This window comes from Manacus candei, unplaced genomic scaffold (genome assembly GCF_025592945.1).
Source record: "Manacus candei isolate 608988 ecotype Guabito, Panama unplaced genomic scaffold, ASM2559294v1 h1tg000014l, whole genome shotgun sequence".
Lineage (NCBI taxonomy): Eukaryota > Metazoa > Chordata > Aves > Passeriformes > Pipridae > Manacus > Manacus candei.
The window spans coordinates 50968954-50995034 of record NW_026138062.1 but is presented as its reverse complement, the minus strand read 5'-3'; the positions used below and the strand labels follow the sequence as shown (position 1 = coordinate 50995034).

Sequence of the window (26081 nt, the reverse complement as noted above, 5' to 3'; positions counted from 1 at the left end):
CCAGTCTTTCCTTAAACACCTCTGGGGTCAGTGACTCCACTATCTCCCTGGGCAGTCCTTTCCAATGGTTAATCACCCTTTCTGTGAGGAAATTCCTCCAATATCCAACCTAAACCTTTCCCGGCACAGCTTAAAACTGTCTCCTTTCATCCTCTTGTTTGATGGGTCCAGAGGAGGGCCAGGGAGGCAAACACAGGTCTGGAGAAACTGCCTTAGAGGGAAGATTGAAGGAGCTGTGTCTCTTCTCCCCAGGGGGACCTCAGCATAGTGTTCCCTGTGCTTAAAGGACACCCACAAAGATGTATGGCATCTCTCTTCACGAGGAGCAGTGTAGATGAGACAAGGGGCCAGAGGGGCAAGTTGCACCAAGAGAATTTTCTTCTCAATATAAGAAATATTTTTTATACAGTGAGAACCATCATTCAGTGGAAGAACCTTCCCAGGGACATGGTGGAGTCCATATCACTGGGATTTTTCACTATATGACGGGACAGGGTGCGCAATAATCTCATTCAGGCTCCCTTTCCCAGCAGAGGCTCTACCAGATGATCCTTTGATGTCTCTTCAAGCCTGTGCTGTTTCATTAGACCATCCTTGATGAAGTTATTAGAATCATAGAATCATTAAGGTTGGAAAAGACCTCTAAAGTAATCGAGTCCAACCATTAACGCAGCACTGTCAAGCCTACCAGTAAACCATTTCCCCAAGTGCCACATCCGCACATATTCTGAACGCTTCCAGGGATGGTGACTCCCATTTCCCTGGGCAGCCTGATCCAATGCCTAACCACCCTTTCAGTGAATACATTTTTCCTGATTCTTCCTGGCACAACTTGAGGTAATTTCCTCTTTTGCTGACACTTGTCACTTGGGAGAACAGATCAACCCCCACCTGGCCACAACCTCCTTTCAGGGACTCGTAGAGAAGGAGAAAGTCCCCCCTGAGCCTCCTTGTCTCCAGACTAAGCATCTCCAGCTCCCTCATCCAGACATCATCAGATTTGTGCTCCAGCCCTTCCTTAGCTCCGTTGCCCTTTTCTGAGCACAATCCAGCACCTCAATGTCTGTCTTATCAAGAAAGGCCCAAAACTGAACATAGGATTTGAGTATGTGCAAATTAAAGTTTCTCATGGCAGCAGTCCTGTAGACTTAGGAGGTTGGTTGGTTTGATACTTTAGCTACCCTATAATCAGAAGGTTTTCTCCTAATATTTAATTTTCATCTCCTGTGTTGTGACTTCAGCCAGTTTTCTGACCTTTGGTATGTACAAAGTGTAACAGATCTCTTTAAAGCAGCTTTTTGTCTACTGGGAGGCCTCCTCAATCTCTCTTCTTCTAACCACTTGGTTAGGATCAAAAGATCCAATTTTCTAATGTTTTCTGCCATCTCAGACACTGACTGTGTCTGTTCTTACCAAGGTTAGGAATGTGAGAGGTCTCAGAGAGCCTCCTCACACATACAGCAGAACTGCCGTGCAGTCAGTGGCATGACTCATCACTGTCACTGTCAAGGAATCTGTGCTAGGATGAGCACATCCGAAACTCAGCTTAATTAGGAATGATTCAAATCCATTACCATAAAGAAAAAATTTCAGGACTTTAGAACCTGTTAGTAAATAAAGGCAAATAAAGGCAAATAAAGCACTTCTGCATCACTCAAAAAGCTTTTAAAAGTTATTTATTTAACATCTCAGGGACCATCCTATGATTCTATGATTATTATCCTTAACTGGAAGAAATCCATCTTCTAAGAAGTAAAGGAAATACAATCATTATCAAATTAGCCATTATGATTTTCAGAGTGATTAAAACCAAGAGATATCCAGTATAAAAATAAACTTTCAAATTCTAAGATTTTTAAAACACAATTTAGGACCCAACTTGTGTTCTGTAAAAAAAGAGAATTTTCAGGCTACTGCTTCAGTAACACTTCCTTCCCATTGAATCGGGGTGGATTTTCCCAATTCTTCCAGAAGCATATATATTTAGAAATAGTATAATAATAATAATAATAATAATGAATGTCATAAGAAAAAATTAAAATTGGGTGGCCTGAGAGATGAGTGCATGTCCTTAGATTATAAACTCCTCACATAAGTGATGGTATTTTTGCCTTTTGTTGATCCTGTAACTGAGGTTCTCTATCTTTCCTTCAGAATAAATAATAAATAATGGTAATAAATACATCAACTAGAGAGCAGGCTGTCTACTGAAGGAATAAGGAGAGATCATAGACACTGAATCCTTCTTTTTAACCCAGGTTCTGGTGTGGAAAGCAGGGAGAAGAAGAGCTTTTACCTTCTCATTAAGAAGCCAAATTTAATTTGAGCATGTGTTGATGTCACTATTTCCATCAGGATTTTCACATGTGTGACGTGTTCCCTTTGCACCAAGAGACCAACTCTACATATCCATGAGACACATTTGGGATTATTCATTTTTCTCAGGTTGAGTGAGGTTGGTTCGATCCACAGATCCATCTCTCTGAATTTAACGAATAGTCAGCAACACTGAAAGAGTAAAATTCTTCCTTTTCCTGGTACTTTTTAAATCCCCTAGAAAGCTATCCCCTAAAGCCCAAGAAAATAGTAACTCTTAAGTGCTTAATTTAATTTGGCAAACAGCCAAAGGAGATCCTTTCATTGACCCATGTATTTCTTCCTGTCTCTCTGGTAGTCTATGGCTTAGTCTCTATGGCCCAGGCCAATTTATTTTAATAATTGCTTCCTTCCATTCCCCACCAATGATGGCATTTTGCTACCACCAGGTGAACAGGAACTTGTAGAAGAAGTCATGTGATTTGAAGCGAAAACCTTTTTCAGCAATATGGGGCTGAAAGGATACTTTATACCCTTTGGCTTCAACATCCATTTGAATGCAGTCCAGCAGATCAGAAATACTTGGCGCAGCCTTCCAGGGGCCAAATTTCACCACAGATTTTTTATCCATGTCCAAACTGTTCAGGGCATCCTGACACCTGGCCGCGTCCTCCTCAGTTCTGACCACACATACGATGACGCTGGACCGGCGGGATGCAACCGCTTCCGCCCTCGCAATGCGGATCATCAGCTCAATGTTCTCACTGTAGTTGGGCACACGAGCCAGAAACTGCTTCCTTGCCACAAGCTCCCCAAAGATCTGTGGGGAGTCCTCTAGCTGCTTGATTAGAGGTTCTATGTCATAGAACAATGCCTCCTTGTAGACATCCTGGATGCATTGGGTGGGCACTTGGTTACTGCGCAGGTACTCCAGGATGTATTTGAAGTAGGTGCCTGGCCTGTCAATGAAGAACCTCCCTTCAGAGTCAGTCCTGAGTTTGGGCTGGCCGGTGAACATCTCTGCCAGCTTGGATCCAGGGTGTTTCTTTAAGGTGCTCAGCGTTGTCGTGTACATCTCCCCACCAACATTTAGCTCCACGATTGGTGACAACTGCAAGTATCACAAGGGGACAAAAAGCCATGTGCATTACTAGTCTGAGGCCATCAGCATGGGAGTTGGAACGATTGTGTGAAAAGTGGTATGAGCTCCCATCTCTTGGGGATCAGATGGGAGCATCCACCACATGTATTATTAAAAGCAGATGCAGGATGCTTATACAGGCCTTGCAACCAGAGCAGCAGAAACTTAAACATTTCTAAATGGCTAAGTCTTTGCCACGTCTTGGGATGTAGGAAAGTGTTGTTTTCCCAAGGGGGAAGAGGGAAAAGAAGTACCCTGCCCAGGGAAGCTGCAAGTGACTACAGGATTCAACACTGATCTCCTAAGTCCCACACAAGCATTGTCCCTGTGGGCCATTGTCCTTACAGCAAGAGCAATATGTGAGCCCTCCTCCTCCCCATGTGCAGAGGGAAGGGATAGAACCCAAAGTTGTGCCACTTCATTCTTACCACCTAAGCTGTTCTTTTCTCTTCAAAGGAGGAACTAAAGCTACAAAGACTAAAAACTAAAGTTACAAACACTGAAAAAAAATTCAGCACGTCAGAGGTGCTGGAAAGAAGCTGTTTAGCAAAGCACCTAAAAAATGTATGATAGCTTTAGCTAGGAAGTAAAGGAAATAATTCATGAAACTGACATGGATTTAAGAGGGAAGAATGTAAAGTTTGTGGATTTGTTTGGATTTTTTTTCTCCCTGTGCATTAACACCATTTTCTGAATTGGAGGAGGTCTGAAGGCCTGGAAAGCTGGACTTAGTGTCTAGTCTGACCTTCCTGACAGTTCAGTAGTGAAGAATTTTAATAGTCTCCCTTTGCACTTGGTCATTTTACGTAATTCTCAGCAGATGAAAAGAAGAGGGAAGAAAGAAGGCAGCTCTTTCCCCCCCACCGTCACTGCTGTAATGCAAGTCACAAGCCTGGCCAGGGCCACACCTGCCATTGGGAAGGCGTGAGTCAATAAACAACCCTATTTTCCAGGAGCTCACCTGCGCTTTCTTGGATCCGATCATGCAAGGATCTGCCTCAGTGCTGCTGGTCACATGCCTCAAGTGAAGTGTGTACTTAAGTGCTTAGCTGGATCCCACAGGTACAAACCCATGGGGTGACGTAAGCTCATCTCACAGCTCATACCCAGAGAAGGGGGGGCTCCTGCTGCCCTCTTCTGTTTCTGTCCTTGTACCTACCTATGTGCTTCTGTTGCTCATCTCGTGCCAGCTCTGCTTCTCTTTCATCTTAGTGAGCTGGGTTGGCTCACAGACAATTTAGCAAGTAACAGAGCTGACAAAGGGAAGGAACTAGGAACAGATAACCTGGTGCAGGGAGAAACCTTCCCTTTGAACAGCAGCAAACTCTAAGATTTAGCAGAAATTTGCTCACAGCCTAAGCAAGCCAGGGAAGCAATAGAAGATTCAGGACAAAGACCCAGCTGGAATATTGCTTTGGACTAGTTTGGTGGCTTCATCTCAAGGGCAATCATTTACCTGGGGGTCAGTGACTAATATTATTCTGTCTGAGACTATCTTGTGATTACCATGCACTGAAGAACACAGCCCAAAGCTGTTTCTGTAGTAAAGTCCGTCTTTAGGAGATTTGCCATTAGTCCAAGTGATACTAACAGCTCTCCCCAGCAGGGATCATTTGACAGAAGGGTCTCATGCTTTTGAGCCTTTGCTCCTTTTTCAGATGGCAGGTTGTTTTTTCATGCTGTTTGTCACTAATACAAATGGATAACATGTTCTTCATTAATACAGTAGCCCGACTAACTTTATGTTCATATATCTCAATTAATGGTTTTGGCCTGGCACCAAACTGGTTCCCAGCAGGCTGGAAGAGATGGCACCAGCTGATTTCCAGTTCTGTAACCAGCCAGCAAGGTGACTCTTAGGAAAGTCATTCCCCTATTTGTGCCCAGTTTATTAATCTGTAAAACAGTTACCTCCCTGGGGAACGTTTTATAACCTACACCTGAAAAGCTCAACACAAGAAGGTTGGGTTTTTAAAGGCAGAGAGGTCTGGAGGAGAGACTGTACAACTATAGCAGAGAAGACAAACTGGTTAGCAACAGACTGAGGGCAGAGGAGAGGAAAAAGAAATCATCTCATCAATGATTGCTGACTAGTAATATTCTGCTTGTCTGAGATTGCCACTAATTCTCTTAATAGGTAGAAAAACTACTGCTCCCACCTGATGATTCTGCATGTTAACAACACAGGACAGCTTTTGCATCATTAGAGACTCCTAAGGATTGTTGAACACCCCCCAAACCCACAGCAGGCCTTTATTTAGGGATCTGACCAATTAAAGTTCCTATTAATTGAATTCCACTTCTTGTTTAAGGAGAAGAAGAACCAATCTGGTTATTTGCTGTTGCCAGACCTTGTATACCTGTGAGGGACTTGGCCCTTCTGTAAGCAAACAAGTGCGAAGATGCCAGAGTCAGACACAGCTGTTTAACTAGGATCTTCTTAGTCATACATCTGGCAAATCCTGGTGTCTTCAGGATAACAGGTGGGGGAAAAAACCCACTCAAATGTAGCCCAAAGAGGGTGCTTTGGTCCCACGTGAGGAGATTGTGCCCTTAAGCCTGTACCTTACTCACCGTATGCAAGCTGCCGGTGACCTGCTTCCCAAGGGGCTTGTGCTCTGACGAAATACTCATCTTCCCCAGGAGCTGAAGGCTCAGCTGTTTGGGAAAACCTGCTGCTCAGTGCTAGGGTCCTGCCCTACACGCAGGGTGTCTCCCAGCTGTGCTCCAAGCCTCTTTCACTTGGTCTTTCTCTGTTGGGTCAGCTTTTCCACGCTCCCAACCCAGCTGCTGCCCGCAGGCTCCAGTTAGCTCTGGCCACAGCCCTGGTACTAGTTGCAGGTGTAGGGAGAGGGGAGGGAACAGCTTGAAAGCGGAAGTATTTGCTCATTAGTTTTCTGGCAGCCAGCAAGGTGCAGGGTGGACTTGGGCTGGCTGCCCAGCGCACACCTCCTGCAATGCTATCGGTGTGGTGACTAAGCGTCAAACAATCCATTCCAAACAAAGAACCCCGCAATGTGTGCCTGTGTGTCTGCCTCTGCCTTGACAACTGGTTGTCTCAAACCTGGCATTTCCCAGTAAACATTTTTGCAGCTTTTTGTCCTCCATGCACTGCTATTTTAAGGCACAGTTTATCCCAAACCATTTCATTGATCTCATTTGTCATTCCCATTGACGACAGATCAGGGTGTCTGCAACCTGTTCGAGGTGGTGGCATTTCCTTTCTCACCCACACAGTCACTGGGCACTGAGTAATTTGGGCAAGGTAAATAAAACCAAATTGGAATCTCTGCTTGAGCCTGAACTATTCTTTTCAACTGGTCATAAATATTTTATTATTATCTTTGCGTGACAGTGTTTTCTAATATCCTGTATCCACCAAATATAGAATGTGGACAGCACCATAGATTTAGTGATAATGAAACTATTTGTTACAACATCGAAACACTCACAAGGATGTACTGCAAATGGGCTTGTAAATGCTTAAAGGGGGGCATATAAAAAAGAGGGAGAATGACTTTTTACTTGGGCAGAAAGTGACAGGACAAGGAGGAGCAGTTTTAAAATGAAAAGGAGTGATTTAGATCAGATGTAAAAAGAAATTCTTTACTGTGAGAGTGATGAGATTCTCCAGGTTGCCAGGAGAAGCTGTGGTTGCCCCATTCCTGGAAGTGTTCAAGGCCAGATTGGATGGGGCTTTGAGCAACCTGGTCTAGTGGAAGGTGTTCCTGCCCATGGCAGAGGGGTTTGGAACTAGATGATCTTTAAGGTTCCTTCCCAATCCCAACCCATTCTGTGATTCTATGATGAATTTATTAAATGCAGAGTATCAAATCAGAGTGAGCCTAAATAACCTCTCCAGAACTAGACCACAGCCCTTCAGAATCTCCTTTGTTTTATTCTAGGTGTTTTCAAGTGCACTGGTGCTTTCAAGTTTGTCTTCAGGCCACTCATCACTTCTGTGTCTTTACTTCATTATGGCGGTATAGATGTAACTTAATGTTTGTAATGAGAGACAACATCTTTTATTAGATCAGCTGACACAGATGGATAAAACCATCCAGGCGTTAGGGTACATGAGCCATTCTCAGGGCTGTTTCTTAGGTCTGTCAGATTCTGTTTCACCTTGCTTGGTTTTTTTTCAATTTTTTTTTTCAGTTTCTGTTGGTCTAATAAACCAACCTTACCTCACTGTCTTTCATTTCAAGCTGCTTCTTGGTACGAGCGAAAAAAGGGAAAATCTCAGACAAATACAGTGCTTCCTAAAAATCTTCCAGGGGCAGATATTAATCATGAAAATCAACAGTGTGATATACAAGGAAATAATTGGCACGAAATCTTCATCGTGCTCATGGACACCAGCTTTGTTGTTTTGAGTTCTCCTGGGATTTTGCTGGGTCTGTATCCTCCCAGAAGACAGCATTAAGGTGAGCAGGAGGTTGAGGCACGGAGAAAAAAGAGGTAGAATTTACACTGATTCACTCACCTTGAGAATAAAGTCTGTCCTCACCAAGGGCTCCAGCAAAGCTGGACCCAGACTCTTTTCAATGTTTTGTGCATTTGGGTGAACCTGTCATCGAACCCAAAGCCTAAGGAATCCCCAGTAATAACCTATGTCTGAGGTATCTTGGCTTCTGTGAATAGAAAGGTTTGAATTTTCCCTTTGCCAGACCAGCAGAAGTGATAGTACTGGATTCACTAATGAGGTCTGCTTGGGAGCCCAGGTTTTGTGACTTGTAATAAATTTTAAAAAATCAATCGGAATCAATTGAAATCATTGGAAAAGAGATGAGTTGGAAGATCCACATGTTCTGGGCCTTTTATTGGAGCCTTTTATTGGAAAAGAGGGAGAGCTGGAAGATCCACATGTTCTGGGCCTTTGATTCCTGCAAATCCTATTCTTCGGGCTGGTTAATTTAGGTGCTTCAGAAAATATCCTGACAGAGTTCACGTCCATCACATCTTTGATGCTGGAGGTCATAACCTTTCCTTCTACAGCTACAGAACTGTATAGACAGGTGGACCCTCACCTCTCTCCTCACTCAAGCTTTTCACTAGGGAAAGGTAAAGAGCAGGAAATTAGTTTACTTTGTTCAAAAGCTCATCTGAAAGGTTTCCCCAAATCAGAATCAAGGGTGGCTAATGGCATTTGAGGCCAAACCTTCAATGCTACTACAGAGATCCTTAGCACTTCAGTGAAAGAATGTTTGTTAGCTGATGTCCACAACTCTTTTCTACTGCTAGACGAACCATGGCTTGTCCTTCAGTGTGATGAACATGCTGGTCCAGTCCCCCTGCTCGTTTGCTCCTTTTTTATAACTTGACCACTTTTTCTGGCACATTATGGGACAAAGAATGTCCTGGAAGTCTGTAAAGTATTTTGACTAGAAGTCACTATGTATGTGAAAAATCTGACTTTTACTATTTAATCCCACCAACCAGATGATTTGCTTTAAGATGACATTTTTCAGTCCTGCTTTACAAATTACCCACTGTTGGATTTTTTCCCCCCTTTTCATGAAAGATATGATTTAAGTTACCAAGTTTGTAAAATTGTATAAATTGTGCATAACATAATCTTATAAATCTGTAGATAACAATGAGCTGGAACATCTCTGCGCTGGTACACACATTTACTCAGAGGGTAATGAGGCACCAGCACAGGCTGCCCAGAGAAGTTGTGGCTTGGATAGCAGGCTGGATATTAGGAGAAGGTTTTCCACCCAGAGGGTGGTTGAGCACTGGAACAGGCTCCCCAGGGAAGTGGTCATGGCACCAATCCTGTCTGAGTTCAAGAAGTGTTTGGAAAATGCTCTCAGGCACATGGAGTGATTTTTTGGGTTGTTCTGTGTAGGATCACAAGTTGGACTCATTGATTCTTGTGGGTCTCTTCAAACTTAGGATATTCTACGATTCCTGAAAATTGCTGGGTTGCTCTGGTGACCTGTGGCCAGCCTGCACAATTTGTGAAAATTTTACTGTAAAGCAAAACCATCAGCAGTTTGATTTAGATCTGCTCAGGAATTGCAGCTAGGCTGGTGACTGCAGTTCAGGAGCCACTCCTAAATCAAACACCATGTGTTGTACAAACACCGTAGACATTCCTACCTGAGGCCTTCCAGACATTTATCAGCTCCACCCACCTTTTCAGAATGCATGGTTGATGGCTTGTATCTGAGATCTGAGCTGGCTTTGGACAGGCCCCAGGACACCATCAGAAGCCAAGGAAGCAAAATGTCTGCTGGCCAACTAAGTGTGTGCTCCATCTCCAATGAATGAATGGGGGGAGGCACCCCTGGGATACAGATTTAACCATTCATATTGCCATTTGTTAAAACAACCCAACAAGACCATCAGTGCCCACATTCCCAAGAAACTAAATTATTCTCCTTATACCCATATTCATTGACTTCTTTCCCATGTTTATATCATGTTCAGCTTAGCTCGCAGGGCATTTCCCAGTGTTCACACTCTTTCAGAAATGCCTTATTCTCTTTGGGGAAATTTTCTCTGTTATTTTCTGTGCAATTAGATCTTCACTAAAATAAAAGGAAGGGATGAAGTTCCTGCTTTTCTCATTCTTTACAGTGCTGTAGAATTTCAGTTGCTGCTCAGCAATCAGAGCCCCACTAAAGGGGTTAACTTGAACATGAACAGCTGATCAAGGCATGGAGCTGCTTCCAGGAGATCAGAGGAAACAGGGTATCATCTGCAGAACATCTGTTAATTTTAGGTGGAGACTTTTAGAGCTGATGAGTCTCTCATTTCAGTATGAAGGATGTTATTTCACTCGTTATATGGCAGATTCAGAGAGCATGTTAGCAACATGCAACACAACTGGAGCCTGCAGCACAGGGCATGGTCACAATCATCCTCTCACCACAGATCCTCAGAGATCTCCATTTTTTTAATCAAAAGTGGAAGGTTGCTGGAGGACCAGTGTTTGTTCATCCAAAGCAGTGCTATTTCAAGACTTGAATTTGTTTTAAAATGTCCTGAACAGGCAAGGGAACACCTCCCTCTAGTGCCCAGCTCGGTAGAACTTCCCGAGGGTGGTGTCTGGGAGAGAAGGAGTCACCTGGAGGTGGGACCCAGTCTGTACTGAAGGCTCCAACTTGCCTGTGAAGAGCTTGCAGCTCCTGCCCACCCACCCAGCGAGGGCTTTGCCCCTGGTCTCACCGCAGCTCACAGGGACTGAAGGCGAGCAAAGCCCTGCCTTCCTACTTACCCCACCTGAGCATCCCCACCTCCTCCTCTGCTCCTGCCTCCAGAGTGTGTCTGGACTAGCAGGGAGAAGGCAGAATTGCACCCTGGGTTTTGCTGGGGCCAATGAGGATTGCGACAGATTGTCCACAGGACTGTGTGTAGCGAAGATGGTGCTGGGTATGAGGAGCTGGGTGAGTATAGGCCATGGGATAGGATGTGCAGTCACTGATTGTACTGGGGAGATGAGAAGTTGGGGATCCAGGAGAGAATAGAATGTTAGGGAAGGGAAGGAAGGATGCTGGGGAGCAGGTTGGGATCCCAGCACAGAGCACAGGGTGGTGGCAGGATTACACCAAGGTTTTACAAGGTGTGAGAAACAGAGGGCTGGGGGAACATCCATCCCAAGGCAAATACAAGTCCCACTCTCTGACAGAGAAACCCAGCTCACCTCCCTGCACTGAACCCTGGCCTTGGTGGCCAAGGTCCTGTCACCCTCATGGGCTGGGGGACAGTAGCTATACAGAAGTGACAGCTGATAGGAAACACAGGACACGTGCACAAGGCTTTACATTTCATTTACATTATCAAAGAGAACAGTTGCGGGGGGCAGGATTAGGCACACACAGAAAAAGGCATCTCTTCAAAGTTACAGTTGCCTTCCACGAAGCAACAAGACAAAACACTCATTTCCGCTCTGCAGAAATCCCCCTGGGACACGAGTGAAATGAAGCAGCAGGCTTGCTGGCAGGGTCAGCCACAGGACGAGTCGGATGGTACGGGCAGTGCTCGGCGGGTAGATGGCCAAGCTCTGCACTGCTCACAAAGGGCGTTCCTTAGTGGGACCTGGCGCAGGAGAAAAAGTACCACTGGGCTGCGGACAACAGATCACCCTGTGGGGATAATGCACATGGTTTGGTCATGATGTCCTCATTCCTGGCTGTGTTTCCTCCTAAGCAAGGGTTAACACTGTAAAGTCCTGTTAATGTCCTCTGTTGTTGCTGTCACCTTTCTACACTCTCCATTTCACTACAAGGATCTTGGCCATAGCCCTGTCTGATGGAGCACAAGGATGTCTACCCAAGGGGTCTCAGGGATAAAAGTCCCACCAGCATGGAGAATGGGTTTGCTTTTTCGGCTGGGACAAGATTGAAGTGTCTAAGCTGTTTGCAGGTGATGTATCAAAGTTAGATATTTGGAGACATGAAAGTGCCAAATTCCTCCCAAAAAATGACTCTGTTACATTTTCAATTAGAGAAAAAAGAGAAACAGATGGAGCAACAGTGCCTGGCAGCTCCTGCAGTCCAGAGTTCAGGGTCCACCAATCACACATCACTTTTGTCCCTGGGACCTTTTGTGTTTGCCCAGAAGCAGCAAGATATTGCCTATGCTGTAAACTGGGGAGTCTTGGGAACAATGTGGAGCTCACAGAGTGGCCTTTGTTCAGTGGTGCATTTTGCATTAGTGAGCAGTTGAGAAAGACAAATACAGGAGAATGTATCTGTTGAGCAGTGAAGTGCAGACTCAGAAGTCCTGGGATTTGGGGATGTGATGAAAACATTGAAAAGCCACACAGCTGACAGGGCATAAGGAAGAGTATGTTACCCCTCAGCCAGCTCCTCCTCAGCACTCTGTGTCCCCAAGCTCTTACCTCAGAGGCAGGGAGTGCAGGCTCAAGAGCTGGACTGATCTTCACTGAGGTTGATCTCCTCCAGGATCTGGCTGTACCTCCGGGTGAGGGCTTTGGTGTTTTTGGTGAGGTCTGTCAGAACTTGCTGCAAGCCGTTGACATGATGGGAGAGGCGCTCCTCCAGATTGCTGTCTGCACCCTCATCTAAAGCTTTTTCAGCATCAGTGCCAGTCGGGCTCTGGTCGTTGACAGAGGCCAGGCCTTTCTCCACCATGGGCTTGATGGACTTGAGCAGCTGGTAGCGCTCATAGAGGTCTGTGTGGCTGCCTGCGGCCGGGACCTCCCCCTCCTCTTGCGGGAAGACCCCTCGGAGCAAGCTGGGGAACATCACCTCCTGCTCCATCTTCTGGGTGGCTGAGAAGTACTGCTCCATGGCCTCTCTCCCACAGCTCTGGCAGCGCTGCTCTGGGCTCTTCTCAGGGTGCCTGCTGCTCCCCGTCCCCAATGGGGGCTTTTTATGCAGTGCCAAGGCACGTTCCTGAGGCACGTCCCTCCTCTGCTGTCCAATGCTGTCCTCCCCTGCCAGCCCCATCCAGGCTGGATGGCTGCAGGGCCAGGCTTGGCTCCACCCCAGCTGGGGCTTGGCTACACTGTGTCCCTGTGCAATCTCTCCTGACCCAGCCTCCCTGTGGCCTTCACCCAAGCTGGCCAGGGGTCGCACTGCATCCCCATGGTGTGACCAGGACAGTGATAAGAGGAGGTGCCTGGGGTCTCTCATGTACTGTCTCATCCTGTCCTGTAACCACCATCCTTACCACTCCTGGAGGCCTGGGACAGTGAGTCCAGCACCTTCCCCCAGTGCAGGCAGGCTTTAGGCAAGCTGCCTTGATTTGGGCAGTTCTGAGGAGGGGGGAAGGAGAAAAAGTGATGGGTTTATCAAGAGAGGGGGAGTCCCTTATGTGCCCTGCCTGGCAACCCAACTTCTTCAGGGCTGGTCTAGGGGTCTCACCCAGCCCAACCATGGCAACTGGCCTTGATAACAAACCCTGCTAAAAGAGGAAGGTGATAATGAACAGGTGATACTTGTCTGAAGGGTATTTTCCCCAGACTGGTTATTTAAGAAGTAATGTGACCATCAGGATTAAATGGTGACCAGAGAATGAAAAAAAAGACTTTTAAAATTGAGAGGATGTCAGCCAGAGGAGAAGCATGAAAGTTCCAAGTGTGAGGGAAGGTCCTTGGACAAGAGTCAAAGCCTGTTGAACCCAGTCCAAAGCAGCCGTGCTGGTATCCCAGACTCCAAGCAGGCCTGGCAGAGCATCCTCCCTGTTGGGTGCTGTGAGCAGCCTGCAGCCAGCTCCTGAGCAGGGACAGAGCCAGAGTCAGCACTGAAGAGGCTGGAAGATACATCTGGAGCTGATCTGCTCCAAACACTACTAAAGCAGGGTCAGCGACTGGAGAGGTTGAAAATCAGATATCTCTGAGGATGGAGACTCTGCCATCTCTCTGGGCAGCCTGTGACGATGTTTACTATCTTCAGTTTTAGGAACAAAAAGAAGTTTTTCTCACATTTAGATGGGATGTCCTGTGTTTCAGTTTGTGCCCTTCACCATCCTGTCACTGGACACCACTGGGAACAATCTGGCTCCATCTTCTCTGGCTGCATCTTCTCCACCTTCATCATAAACACTGACTGGATCCCCCGGGGTTTCTCTTATCCAGTCTGGACACTCCTAGCTGTCTCAGCCTTTCATCATGTGGAATATGGCCCAACTCCTCTCTCACTTTTACAGCCATTCACTGGACCTGCTCCAGTACATCTGTGTCTCTCTTGTACTGGAGAGCCCAGAACTGGACACAGCACTTCCAGGTGAGGCCTCACCAGGGCTGAGCAGAAGGGAAGGATCCCCTCCCTCCACTATCTTTGCCCTGAGGACACCTTGCTGGATCACAGCCAACTCAGCTGACAGCAGAGCCAGACCTGGGGAACCCAAGTGTGGATTTGTGAGGTTCTTTCCTCCAGCATCTCCCTGAGCAGGCAATAGGCAGCAGCAGGAGGTACAGTCGAGACCAGAGCACCCCAAATTGAAAGGCAAGGGTGGGCAGATGGGAAACCTGCCCTGCGGGAGGGGTGGGGATGCTGGCAGCCCCCCATCCTTGGGGGTAGGTGGTTGTGTGATTAGGACTTCTTGGGCCTGGTTAGAGAAGGGAACTTGGGGGTTCTCATTCTTTTGACATTTTGGGTCAAAGCTGTACTTTCTTGTCTTCCTGACACTGAGCCTCTGTGCCCAGGTCACTGCTCTCTGCTGGCTTTGATGCCCCTAAACAGATTTAAAGGAAGTGCTGCCATCCTGATTTGCTTCAACGACATGAACAGAAAACATATTTCCCCGTGGTGGATGGCGACAGTGCGGGTGCCCCGGGAGCCTGCCCAGGGCAGTGCAGAGCCAGCACCCCCTGCCAGGCCAGAGACGGCCTGATCTGCCCCGTCTGCCAACGTCCCGCTGGGACCAGCGCTGGGTTTTTCCAGGACAAAGACCTTTCCTGTGGCCATCTAACATCTCTTATCAGCTGTGGCCAGCAGGGGTGTTCAGCAGCAGCAGGGCATCATGAGGGCTTTGACGCATCCCTGGGGCAGTGTGACGCAATGCCCTGCAATAGGAGCAGGCAGAAGGTTCCTGTGACACACCGGGGTCAGGGCCAGCTGGACAGACAGCGGCTCTTAGAGACAGACCCACAAGTCCTGGGGGGTTGCAAGTGGCGCAGAAGACGTCAGCAAGCCCTTCCAGCTGTGCCAGGGCACAGACCTTTTCTGGGAACATCTTGCGTCTGTCATTGGTCGTGTTCAACAGTGATGGGGAGTGCTTCATCCTATTCCTGGTATGACACTTCGCTGGAGCACCACGAGCCTCTCCAGCTGCTGAGCATGCTGCCCGAGCCCAAGGCCACTGCTGGAGGTGACTGCAGGCCTTCCTTACTGTGGCACTGTTGTGGCTTAACCCCAGCCAGGCACCAGAACCACCAAGAGCTGCTCACTCACCCCACTACGAGTGGGATGAGGGTGAAAGTGAGAAAACACATGGGTTGACATAAAGGCAGTTTAATAGGGAAAGCAAAAGCCATCCTGCAAACACAGCAAAACAAGAAAGTCATTCACCACTTCCCATGGGCAGGCAGAGATTTAGCCATCTCCAGGACAGCAGAGCTCCATCGCAGGTAAAAGTGACCTGTAAAGACAAACACAATCACTCCAAAAATCCCCCCTTTCTTTCTTCCTCCTCCCGCTTTACATACCGAGCACGATGTCATATGGTATGGCATATCCATTGGGTCAGTTGGGATCACCACACAACTGTCCCTGTTGTGTCTTCTCCCAGATTCCCATGCTCCTCCAGCCTCCTCATCAGCATGGCAGTACAAAACACAGAAAAGGCCTGGGCGCTGTGCAAGCAATGTCAGTGATAACAACTGTGTATTATCAACTGTGTGTTCAGAACAAATCCAAAACATAGCTCCATACCAACTACGGTGAAGAAAATTAACTCTACCTGAGCAAAACCAGCACAGCTGACCTTGTTGCCCAGGAGACACAGATCCCCACTCTTGAGCTCCAGACAGGTAGACCACCAGAAGGACATAGCATGCTTTGTTGTCCTCACCTCACTGAGAACCAATGTCCATCCATTCCTTATGGTTCAACATCTGGCCCTGCAGTCAGCCTGGGGGCAGAGGAGCTCCAAAGGCAGTGCTCCATCATGCCCCACCTGGAGGTGGCATTGCAATGGGGATGGCCTAGGTCACTCCACGTCTCCCCCTCATGCTCCATTTTCTCTAGATAAGACAAGGCTACAACTTTGCCCAGGCTGAAGAGGGACACAGTGGGGCAGATCTGTTCTGAAATCCTGATGCTGACTGGAGGGATTTGTGTCTGGTCCCTTTTGAGGAACTTGGCAAGTGGCACCTGCTTCTGTAGAAAAGCAGGACTTCGGGTTGGTAGTGCAATTAGCTACTTGGGTGTCTGGGGCCACAGGCCTGGGGTTAGGGCAAGCCTCCCCCCAACTGTCACCACGTCTGGCATTGCACCAGACGATCTGTGAAGATCCCATTCAACCCAAACCATCCCATGACTTTGTGATTCTTTGTCCCTTCAAATTCCCCATCATTGCCCTGGAAAGTCCCCTCCCCACAGAGCCAGTGTCTCCTTGCCCCGCTGGGGTACTCCATGAGAGCCCCAGCCAGTTGAAAGCACCACACAGACAAATGGCTTCACAGGGCTTCTTTTATTAGCAAAGATTGGGGGAAATACCCTTGGAGTCCAGGTACCAGCTGGAAAAGGGCTTGGCAGTTGCAAGGGACTGTTGGAGGTTGGGGCCGTCGCACAACACCTCCACCTTCGTCCTGCTCTTTGAAAATAAAGAGGAGGGCACAAGTCTGCAGCTCTTCCAATGGAGTTCCCAGCACAGCCAGATGCTTCTTCCTATGAGGATAAGGCAGCATCTGGTTCTCCGGTGTCAATGCCAGCCCTGGGAGATCAGCTGCCATGGTGCGAGGAGGGCGAGTGGGAGTGGGGAGGAGCCTGCGATGTTCAGCGATGGGATGTCTTCTGCTTTCTGACACCAGCACCCGTCCTGCAACGGCAGCGGTCCTTAACTCCAAGGGTCATCCCCAGCAGACATATAGTCCACCAACCCCGGGGTCCATAGACCCTGAACCCCTGGAGTCTCTGCCTGGAGGGATGGGATATGCCCACTTCTGCAGCATGGAGATGGGTACCTGCCCCCATTGGAGGGGACAGCCCCCCTTTCAAGGCCCTTCCCAGGAGCTTCCCACCCCTTTGCAGGGTTGGGGACCTCTCCAGGGACACCACCCCTTGCCTTGCTGCCCCTGAGCTCTGTGGCCCCTCAGCTCTTACCTGGTGGCCAGGACAGGATCACCAGCTGGGCTGCCCCTCGCTGAGGTTGATCTGCTCCAGGATCTGGCTGTACCTCCGGGTGAGGGCGTTGGTGTCCCTGGTGAGGTGGGTGAGGACCTGCTGCAAGCCCGTCAGGTGGTGGGACAGGCGCTCCTCCAGCTGGGCATCCACAGCCTCGTTGCCGTCCGAGGATGCGTCCGTGTCGCTGTCGGCACCGGTGGGGCTCTGGTCGTTGACAGAGGCCAGGCCTTTCTCTACCATGGGCTTGATGGACTTGAGCAGCTGGTAGCGCTCATAGAGGTCTGTGTGGCTGCCTGCGGCCGGGGCCGCCCCCTCCTCTTGCGGGAAGACCCCTCGGAGCAAGCTGGGGAACATCACCTCCTGCTCCATCTTCTGGGTGGCTGAGAAGTACTGCTCCATGGCCTCTCTCCCACAGCTCTGGCAGCGCTGCTCTGGGCTCTTCTCAGGGTGCCTGCTGCTCCCCATCCCTGATGGGGGCTTTTTATGCAGTGCCGAGGCACATCCCTCCTCTGCTGTCCCCTCCTGCCTTGGCTGGCCTGCATGGCCGTGGGACTGGGCTTGGCTGCAGCCCAGCTGGAGCTCGACCACACAGTGTCCCAGGCTCTGTGCAATCTCTCCTGACCCAGCCTCCCCATGGCCTTCACACGAGCTGGCCGGAGGTCCTGCTGCATCCCCATGCCAGCAGCAGGGGAGCGGCAAGGAGCGAAGGTGCCTGGGGTCTTTCCCTCTGTCCCACTCCTACCCCTCTCCATGTTCAGTTGTGGGGCCCTGTGAGAGTGGGACCAGCTCCTGCCCCCCAGGGCTGACAGTCTGCAAACAGCTGTGCTGCCAGGGGGTCCTCACCTCCTCCTCTTCTTGCTACCATGCGCCTGGGACGTGAACACTCCGGGGACATTGAGCAACCCCTGTCCGTTCCTGCCAGCCTGGACATGCCAGGAGACACTTATGTAACACCTCCCTGGGGGTGCAGGGGTGCTCTGCTGCATGGAATCCTATGTGGGTTTGTGGGGACATGCAATGGGGACAGAGATGGGACCAAACGCCGCAACGGAGAACTCCTGCAGTCATGGAACGGAGCCATCCCTGCCCACAGCAGAGCACAGATGGTGCCACCACTGCCCCTGTTATCCCCATCCTGGATCAGAGGCCATGGCTGGTCAGTGGCCAGAACTGCCTATCTCTGTGTATCTTGCAGGATGTGGCAAGTGGAGAAAATTGTTCTATTTTGGGAAAGGCCGGGGGGTCCTTCAACCCTTTTGCAATCCTCGGTGGTGGCAACTCTCCAACTGACCCCTCATATCCCAACCAGGTGCCCATTCTGCCACCTGCCCTCTCCCCCTCAGACCTGAACCCACTGCTCCTCTTGTCTCTTTCTGGGTGCCCCTGGCATCTCTGGCTGTCCTGCTGTGGAGCCCAGTGTGGCACTGACATGTGCATACACTGCCAGTCCCATGCTCTCAGGATGTCTGGCCCCAACGGAGTTTCCTGGAGGTGAAGGGACACCACAGGGTCCCCCCAGCATGGGCGTGAGGAGGCTACCTCTGCCCTGGGGTTGGAGCTTCACTGTGGATGTCATGTTTTAACCCCAGTCAGCAACTTGGCCCCCCGCAGCCACTTGCTCACCCCCCAGCAGTGGGATCAGGGAGAGAATTGGAAGGGTAAAAATGAGAAGCCCCATGGGTTGAGATAAAGACAGTTTAATATGGGGAAGTAAAAACTGTGCACACAAACAAAGCAAAACAAGGAATTAATTCACCGCTTCTCATGGGCAGGCAGGTGTTCAGCCACCTCCAGGATAGCAGGGCTCTATCACATGTAATGGTGACTGGGAAGACAAAAACCATCACTCCAAATGTCTCCCTTTTCCTTCTTCTTTCCCACCTCCATGTACTGAGCATGATGCTATATGGTCTGGGATATCCCTTGGGTCAACCCTCTCACTGGTGGGGGGGTGGGGGGGGGAAAAGCAGAAAAATCTTGGCTCTGTGTGAGCCCTGCACAGCCATAAGGAAAACATCCCTGTGTTACCAACACCGTTTGCAACACAGATCCAAAACACAGCCCTGTATCAGCTACTCTGAAAAAAACTAACTCTACCTCAGCCAAAACCAGCAAATTCTCCCCCCTTATTCCTTACCATTTATGTCATGCTCAGCTCTCACACTGTCCAATACATTCTTGTTTACCACCACCTCCTTCCCATCCCTTGATTTAATATGCAGATACAATTCCCTTAGTCTACGGACCACGTCTGTGAAAGCTGTGTAAAATGCCCATAAATGTCCACAAAACATCCACTCAGTTCATTTAGTCTGTGACTTTGGGCTCCATCCATTACGGTGGTCAGTCAGGAAAGGAAAGGTGGTGTGTTCAGAGGAGTTATTGGGCACCAACGCCAACTCAGGTGTGGTCACTGTAGCACTTGCACTGCTTCTTGTAAGGCTTGTCCTCCATTGGTATGGATGGTTCCTTCCCCGCTAATTTATGAAACATGCAACTCAAATAATGAGATACAGCAATTTAAAGATATTTCCATTACGATCTCCAACCTGGTCCCTCTGGACCAGGTTATAGGGTTTAACTTTGCAATAAACTCCTCCCCATGCCCCTGCTTCAGCTTGAACTAACCCACAGACTGAAGTCCTTTAGGGTTGAACCTGCTCCACGTGGAAACTTATCTGTGCACCACAATCACTACCACAGAGGTATAGACTTATCCACATCTGCAGTTGCTTTGAGGTGCACCCGTTCCAGTGTGGTCTAATCCATGGGCTCTTCTTGCTGCCATGTGCTTGGGACATGAACGCTCTGGGGATATTGAGCAACCCCTTTCTGCAGACATATGGAAATCTCACTGGAGATACACTGGAACTCGGATATCTGGGGACAGAGGATACAGATGGTGTCCAGAGATTGGGGACCCCAGAAATATCCCCTTTCCCTAGGCTCTTCCTGAGCTCAGTAGGGATGTGGACAGGGACTGAGACCTGACCCCATGATGTGTAACTCCTCTGGCAGCAGCACAGAACCATTTCTGTGGACATGGGTACCCTGCCACTGTCTCACCACCCTTCTTATCCCTTCACTGTGCTCCAGAATCCCTGGGTGTCCTGCCATGGGGCCTAGTCATGCACTGAGGTGTGTGGGTGCTGCTGGCCCCATGCAGCCAGCTGGGAGCTTGGCCACATCAGAGCACCTGGGCCACTGCAGAGCTTCTTGGAAGTGCAGGGGCATCCCAGGGCTCTGGGGACAGAGGGACTCAAGTTGCTCCCCAGCTCACCATCCTTGAGACATAGATAATTACCAAATCCTCTCTGTGCCTCTGGGGACACCCTCAACCAAAAATGGTCCCCCATATCCTGCTGTGAGAGATGGGGGCAGCTGCCACTGCCAGCAGTGATGACAGGAGCAGGAGGAGGGGGACTGTGGCTGGAGCATGGCACAGCCACCATGCGGGTGCAGCATTGCTGGGTCTGGCCTGAGCTGAACTGGGGTGCCCAGCCCCAGGTTGGAGCCCAGAGAAGGCTGCTCAGGGCCATCAGGGCCCCTGGGAGATGCAATGAGATTCTCAGCTCTCTGGTGCCACAGGCTCCACGTTTGGGCAAGCCTATCCCTGACCTGCTGCTGTCCTGGGGAGTCCATCCCCAGAAACAGATTGGAGGTGGACTGTGCCATCACACGTGTCCCCAAGTGTCCCTGTGTCATCCCTGGCACCTCCTGCTCTCATATCCCCCCGTGGCACTAGGGGAACCATGGTGCCACAGCTTCAGGGTGCTGAGCACAAACTTGCCCTGGGCTATCTGTGGCCCAGCTACCCCATGGAGAGATGGAGATGCTGGGTCAGAGATGTCCCATGGACTGAGGGCATGGCTGGGAAGGGACCTCATGTCCTGGGGAGCTGTTAAAAGCCTCCCCCCCAACCCACCATCCTCCTGGGGAGCCCATCCCAAACCACAGCTCAGGAAGGGGAGATGTCACCACATGTGTCTCCAAATGATCCCACGTTGTCCCCAGCACCTCCTGCTGACAGATTGCCATGACTCTGATTGCCACAAGCCCCTTGAAACTGTCCTTGTCCTCTCTTGAATCTGACCAGAACCCTTTCAGATGCGAGGCAGCTCTGGATCTGGGCCCCAGCTGCCCCCTCCAGAGTCCCTGGGCCCCACAGTTTCTCACTCAAACCCAGGTGGCTGGACACCCTTTCCCTGCTGCCCATGCTCGGGCAGGACAAGCCAAAGTCATTGTGGTCTCAGCAGCTGGGAGAAATGGCCTGATCAGGTGAGAGGAGATGAGAATCTCTGATGTATCCCAAAGCTCTGTGCCTGGACATGGAGCTGGGGTCCCGGGGCCGGTTGCTTTCCAGAGCTGCTTTGAGCTACAGCTCTGCTGCCCCTCAGTGTCGCATGACTGGGCTGAGTGTTGGACAGATTCACGCTCTCTTGTGCGCAGAAATCAGGCACCGGCTTTTACTGGTGTTGCTGTCAACACAAGGAAGAAATTTTTCAGCCTGAAGTTGTTGAGATAAAGGAACAGGTCGCCCAGCCAGGTCACATGTGCCCTGTGGTTGCACAGTGCTCTGAGATACCTGGACTAGTGCAGGATGGCCCAGCACACAGCAGGGCATTGCACCAGACGATCTCTGAAGATCCCATTCAACCCAAACCATCCCATGACTTTGTGATTCCTTGTGTCTTCAAATTCCCCATCATTGCCCTGGAAAGTCCCCTCCCCACAGAGTCAGTGTCTCCCTGCCCCACGCTGGGGCACTCCATGAGAGCCCCAGCCAGTTGAAAGCACCACACAGACAAATGGCTTCACAGGGCTTCTTTTATTAGCAAAGATTGGGGGAAATACCCTTAGAGTCCAGGTACCAGCTGGAAAAGGGCTCGGCAGTTGCAAGGGACTGTTGGAGGTTGGAGGTTGGGGCCGTCGCACAACACCTCCACCTTCGTCCTGCTCTTTGAAAATAAAGAGGAGGGCACAAGTCTGCAGCTCTTTCAATGGAGTTCCCAGCACAGCCAGATGCTTCTTCCTATGAGGATAAGGCAGCATCTGGTTCTCCGGTGTCAATGCCAGCCCTGGGAGATCAGCTGCCACGGTGCGAGGAGGGCGAGTGGGAGTGGGGAGGAGCCTGCGATGTTCAGCGATGGGATGTCTTCTGCTTTCTGACACCAGCACCCATCCTGCAACGGCAGCGGTCCTTAACTCCAAGGGTCATCCCCAGCAGACATATAGTCCACCAACCCTGGGTCCACAGACCCTGAACCCCTGGAGTCTCTGCCTGGAGGGATGGGATATGCCCACTTCTGCAGCATGGAGATGGGTACCTGCCCCCATTGGAGGGGACAACCCCCCTTTCAAGGCCCTTCCCAGGAGCTTCCCACCCCTTTGCAGGGTTGGGGACCTCTCCAGGGACACCACCCCTTGCCTTGCTGCCCCTGAGCTCTGTGGCCCCTCAGCTCTTACCTGGTGGCCAGGACAGGATCACCAGCTGGGCTGCCCCTCGCTGAGGTTGATCTGCTCCAGGATCTGGCTGTACCTCCGGGTGAGGGCGTTGGTGTCCCTGGTGAGGTGGGTGAGGACCTGCTGCAAGCCCGTCAGGTGGTGGGACAGGCGCTCCTCCAGCTGGGCATCCACAGCCTCGTTGCCGTCCGAGGATGCGTCCGTGTCGCTGTCGGCACCGGTGGGGCTCTGGTCGTTGACAGAGGCCAGGCCTTTCTCCACCATGGGCTTGATGGACTTGAGCAGCTGGTAGCGCTCATAGAGGTCTGTGTGGCTGCCTGCGGCCGGGGCCGCCCCCTCCTCTTGCGGGAAGACCCCTCGGAGCAAGCTGGGGAACATCACCTCCTGCTCCATCTTCTGGGTGGCTGAGAAGTACTGCTCCATGGCCTCTCTCCCACAGCTCTGGCAGCGCTGCTCTGGGCTCTTCTCAGGGTGCCTGCTGCTCCCCGTCCCCGATGGGGGCTTTTTATGCAGTGCCGAGGCACATCCCTCCTCTGCTGTCCCCTCCTGCCTTGGCTGGCCTGCATGGCCGTGGGACTGGGCTTGGCTGCAGCCCAGCTGGAGCTTGGCCACACAGTGTCCCAGGCTCTGTGCAATCTCTCCTGACCCAGCCTCCCCGTGGCCTTCACCCGAGCTGGCCGGAGGTCCTGCTGCATCCCCATGCCAGGAGCAGGGGAGCGGCAAGGAGCGAAGGTGCCTGGGGTCTTTCCCTCTGTCCCTCTCCTACCCCTCTCCATGTTCAGTTGTGGGGCCCTGTGAGAGTGGGTCCAGCTCCTGCCCCCCAGGGCTGACAGTCTGCAAACAGTTGTGCTGCCAGGGGGTCCTCACCTCCTCCTCTTCTTGCTACCATGCGCCTGGGACGTGAACACTCTGGGGACATTGAGCAACCCCTGTCCGTTCCTGCCAGCCTGGACACGCCAGGAGACACTTATGTAACACCTCCCTGGGGGTGCAGGGGTGCTCTGCTGCATGGAATCCTATGTGGGTTTGTGGGGACATGCAATGGGGACAGAGATGGGACCAAACGCCGCAACGGAGAACTCCTGCAGTCATGGAACGGAGCCATCACTGCCCACAGCAGAGCACAGATGGTGCCACCACTGCCCCTGTTATCCCCATCCTGGATCAGAGGCCATGGCTGGTCAGTGGCCAGAACTGCCTATCTCTGTGTATCTTGCAGGATGTGGCAAGTGGAGAAAATTGTTCTATTTTGGGAAAGGCCGGGGGGTCCTTCACCCTATTTGCAACCCTCAGTGGTGGCAGCTCTCCAACTGACCCCTCATGTCCCAGCCAGGTGCCCATTCTGCCACCTACCCTCTCCCCCTCAGACCTGAACCCGCTGCTCCTCTTGTCCCTTTCTGGGTGCCCTTGGCATCTCTGGCTGTCCTGCTGTTGAGCCCAGTGTGGCACTGACATGTGCATACACTGCCAGTCCCATGCTCTCGGGATGCCTGGCCACCATGGAGTTTCCTGGAGGTGCAGGGACATCACAGGGTCCCCCCAGCATGGGTGTGAGGAGGCTACCTCTGCCCTGGGGTTGGAGCTTCACCGTGGATGTCATGTTTTAACCCCAGTCAACAACTCGGCCCCACACAGCCACTTGCTCACCCCCCAGCAGTGGGATCAGGGAGAGAATTGGAAGGGTAAAAATGAGAAGCCTCATGGGTTGAGATAAAGACAGTTTAATAGGGGAAGTAAAAACTGTGCACACAAACAAAGCAAAACAAGGAATTAATTCACCGCTTCTCATGGGCAGGCAGGTGTTCAGCCACCTCCAGGATAGCAGGGCTCTATCACATGTAATGGTGACCTGGGGAGACAAAAGCCATCACTCCAAATGTCTCCCTTTTCCTTCTTCTTTCCCACCTCCATGTGCTGAGCATGATGCTATATGGTCTGGGATATCCCTTGGGTCAACCCTCTCACTGGTGGTGGTGGGGAAGAGCAGAAAAATCTTGGCTCTGTGTGAGCCCTGCACAGCCATAAGGAAAACATCCCTGTGTTACCAACACCGTTTGCAACACAGATCCAAAACACAGCCCTGTATCAGCTACTCTGAAAAAAACTAACTCTACCTCAGCCAAAATCTGCACATTCTCCCCCCTTATTCCTTACCATTTATGTGGCAATGGATTTGCCATATGCAGGATGGAAAAAGTCCTGCCAGAGATGGACTGGTGAGGAAAATAGCTCAAACATTATGGAGACAGAAGTATTTACTGTGGTTTAAACATGTTTCAAAATGGCTTTTTGTATTTTCTGCAGTGTCACTGTTTCCCTCTTCCCGACACCCCCTGTGAAGCTATTCTCTCACACAAGGTGTCCTGGGAAGGTGTCCTGAGGTGTTTCTCATTGGTCCTTTGTTAGCCCCTTCCTATTGGCTGTTGACCCTTTACCTGATGGTTTTTTCTCTGTGGCCCTGAACTTGTGATTGGTCCCCTTTGACCCTCCTAAAAGCCTAATAAACCCCAACCCCACAATAAACTTCCTCTTTCGTCTGTCCCTCCCAGGTGGTCTGTGTGTGCTCCTTGCGGGGTCATCGGGCCACGTGCTGGGGTGGGGGGAAGGGCATTCACCTCTCAGGTAATGGGGCTAGCAGCCTAAGGCCTGGAGGTCTCCCCCATTCCCACTAATGCGCCAACATTTATGTCATGCTCAGCTCTCACACTATCCAATACGTTCTTGTTTACCACGATCCCCTTCCTATCCCTTGATTCAATATGCAGATACCATTCCCTTAGTCTACGGACCACGTCTGTGAAAGCTGTGTAAAATGCCCATAAATGTCCACAAAACATCCACTCAGTTCATTTAGTCTGTGACTTTGGGCTCCATCCATTACGGTGGTCAGTCAGGAAAGGAAAGGTGGTGTGTTCAGAGGAGCTGTTGGACACTGTGCTGGTTCAGAGGTAAACCAGCAGGGGAAATGAACTCAGCTCAAAAGAGAGATTATAAATCAGAATAACAATTTAATAAAATAATACAGTAAGTACGATCATACAGACAAACAATTGGTTTTAACCCACAAACCCCAAATGTATAACCCAGCACCCTGGGGTATGAACAGAGTGGTGTTCTTTGGGTCCCCTGAGTCCAAAGTAAAAGGAGAGGGGAAAACTTATTGGTGAGAGTGCTGTTGCAGTCTGGTCAAGAGTGGTGATTGCAGTCCAGTCAAGAGTGATGGTTGCAGTCTGGTTGAAAAGTGGTGGCTGCAGTCCAGACATCCAGACTCCAAGACATCCCGAGAGCATGGGACTGGCAGTGTATGCACATGTCAGTGCCACACTGGGCGCCACAGCAGGACAGTCAGAGATACCAGGGGCACCCAGAAAGGGACAAGAGGAGCAGTGGGTTCA

General features: G+C 50.4%; 4 protein-coding genes and 1 long non-coding RNA gene across 10 annotated transcripts; 1 reads left to right on the top strand and 4 right to left on the bottom strand.

Moving 5' to 3' along the window:
* Nucleotides 1–1658: 1658 nt before the first annotated feature.
* Nucleotides 1659–6350, bottom strand: KCTD14 (potassium channel tetramerization domain containing 14). 2 transcript variants are annotated; one of them, XM_051779749.1, is made up of 2 exons: nucleotides 6032–6350; nucleotides 1659–3427 (listed from the first exon to the last, which is right to left on the bottom strand). In XM_051779749.1, exons 1-2 carry the CDS (start codon nucleotides 6089–6091, stop codon nucleotides 2756–2758), a joined length of 732 nt encoding a protein of 243 aa, XP_051635709.1. In that variant the 5' UTR covers nucleotides 6092–6350; the 3' UTR covers nucleotides 1659–2755. The 2 variants fall into 2 exon arrangements, with proteins under 2 accessions (XP_051635709.1, XP_051635710.1); XM_051779750.1 differs by lacking the exon at nucleotides 6032–6350 and adding an exon at nucleotides 4419–5703.
* Nucleotides 6351–11221: 4871 nt separating this feature from the next.
* On the bottom strand, nucleotides 11222–12799 carry LOC127467333 (mid1-interacting protein 1-B-like). 2 transcript variants are annotated; one of them, XM_051779162.1, is made up of 2 exons: nucleotides 12312–12799; nucleotides 11222–11553 (listed from the first exon to the last, which is right to left on the bottom strand). In XM_051779162.1, the coding sequence occupies exon 1, from the start codon at nucleotides 12721–12723 to the stop codon at nucleotides 12334–12336; it is 390 nt and encodes a 129-aa protein (XP_051635122.1). In that variant the 5' UTR covers nucleotides 12724–12799; the 3' UTR covers nucleotides 11222–11553; nucleotides 12312–12333. The 2 variants fall into 2 exon arrangements, with proteins under 2 accessions (XP_051635122.1, XP_051635123.1); XM_051779163.1 differs by having other exon boundaries at nucleotides 11222–11506.
* Nucleotides 12455–17662, top strand: LOC127467336 (uncharacterized). The gene is made up of 2 exons (XR_007903071.1): nucleotides 12455–12603; nucleotides 17503–17662. It is a non-coding gene; the product is annotated as an uncharacterized LOC127467336 (long non-coding RNA).
* LOC127467334 (mid1-interacting protein 1-B-like) lies at nucleotides 16552–17703 on the bottom strand. Of its 2 annotated transcripts, none has more exons than XM_051779164.1 (2): nucleotides 17203–17703; nucleotides 16552–16918 (listed from the first exon to the last, which is right to left on the bottom strand). In XM_051779164.1, exon 1 carries the CDS (start codon nucleotides 17686–17688, stop codon nucleotides 17221–17223), a length of 468 nt encoding a protein of 155 aa, XP_051635124.1. In that variant the 5' UTR covers nucleotides 17689–17703; the 3' UTR covers nucleotides 16552–16918; nucleotides 17203–17220. The 2 variants fall into 2 exon arrangements, with proteins under 2 accessions (XP_051635124.1, XP_051635125.1); XM_051779165.1 differs by having other exon boundaries at nucleotides 16552–16767.
* Nucleotides 16552–23185, bottom strand: LOC127467335 (mid1-interacting protein 1-B-like). Of its 3 annotated transcripts, none has more exons than XM_051779166.1 (2): nucleotides 22690–23185; nucleotides 16552–16918 (listed from the first exon to the last, which is right to left on the bottom strand). In XM_051779166.1, exon 1 carries the CDS (start codon nucleotides 23107–23109, stop codon nucleotides 22708–22710), a length of 402 nt encoding a protein of 133 aa, XP_051635126.1. In that variant the 5' UTR covers nucleotides 23110–23185; the 3' UTR covers nucleotides 16552–16918; nucleotides 22690–22707. The 3 variants fall into 3 exon arrangements, with proteins under 3 accessions (XP_051635126.1, XP_051635127.1, XP_051635128.1); XM_051779167.1 differs by having other exon boundaries at nucleotides 16552–16767; XM_051779168.1 differs by lacking the exon at nucleotides 16552–16918 and adding an exon at nucleotides 22093–22406.
* Between the last annotated feature and the right edge of the window lie 2896 nt (nucleotides 23186–26081).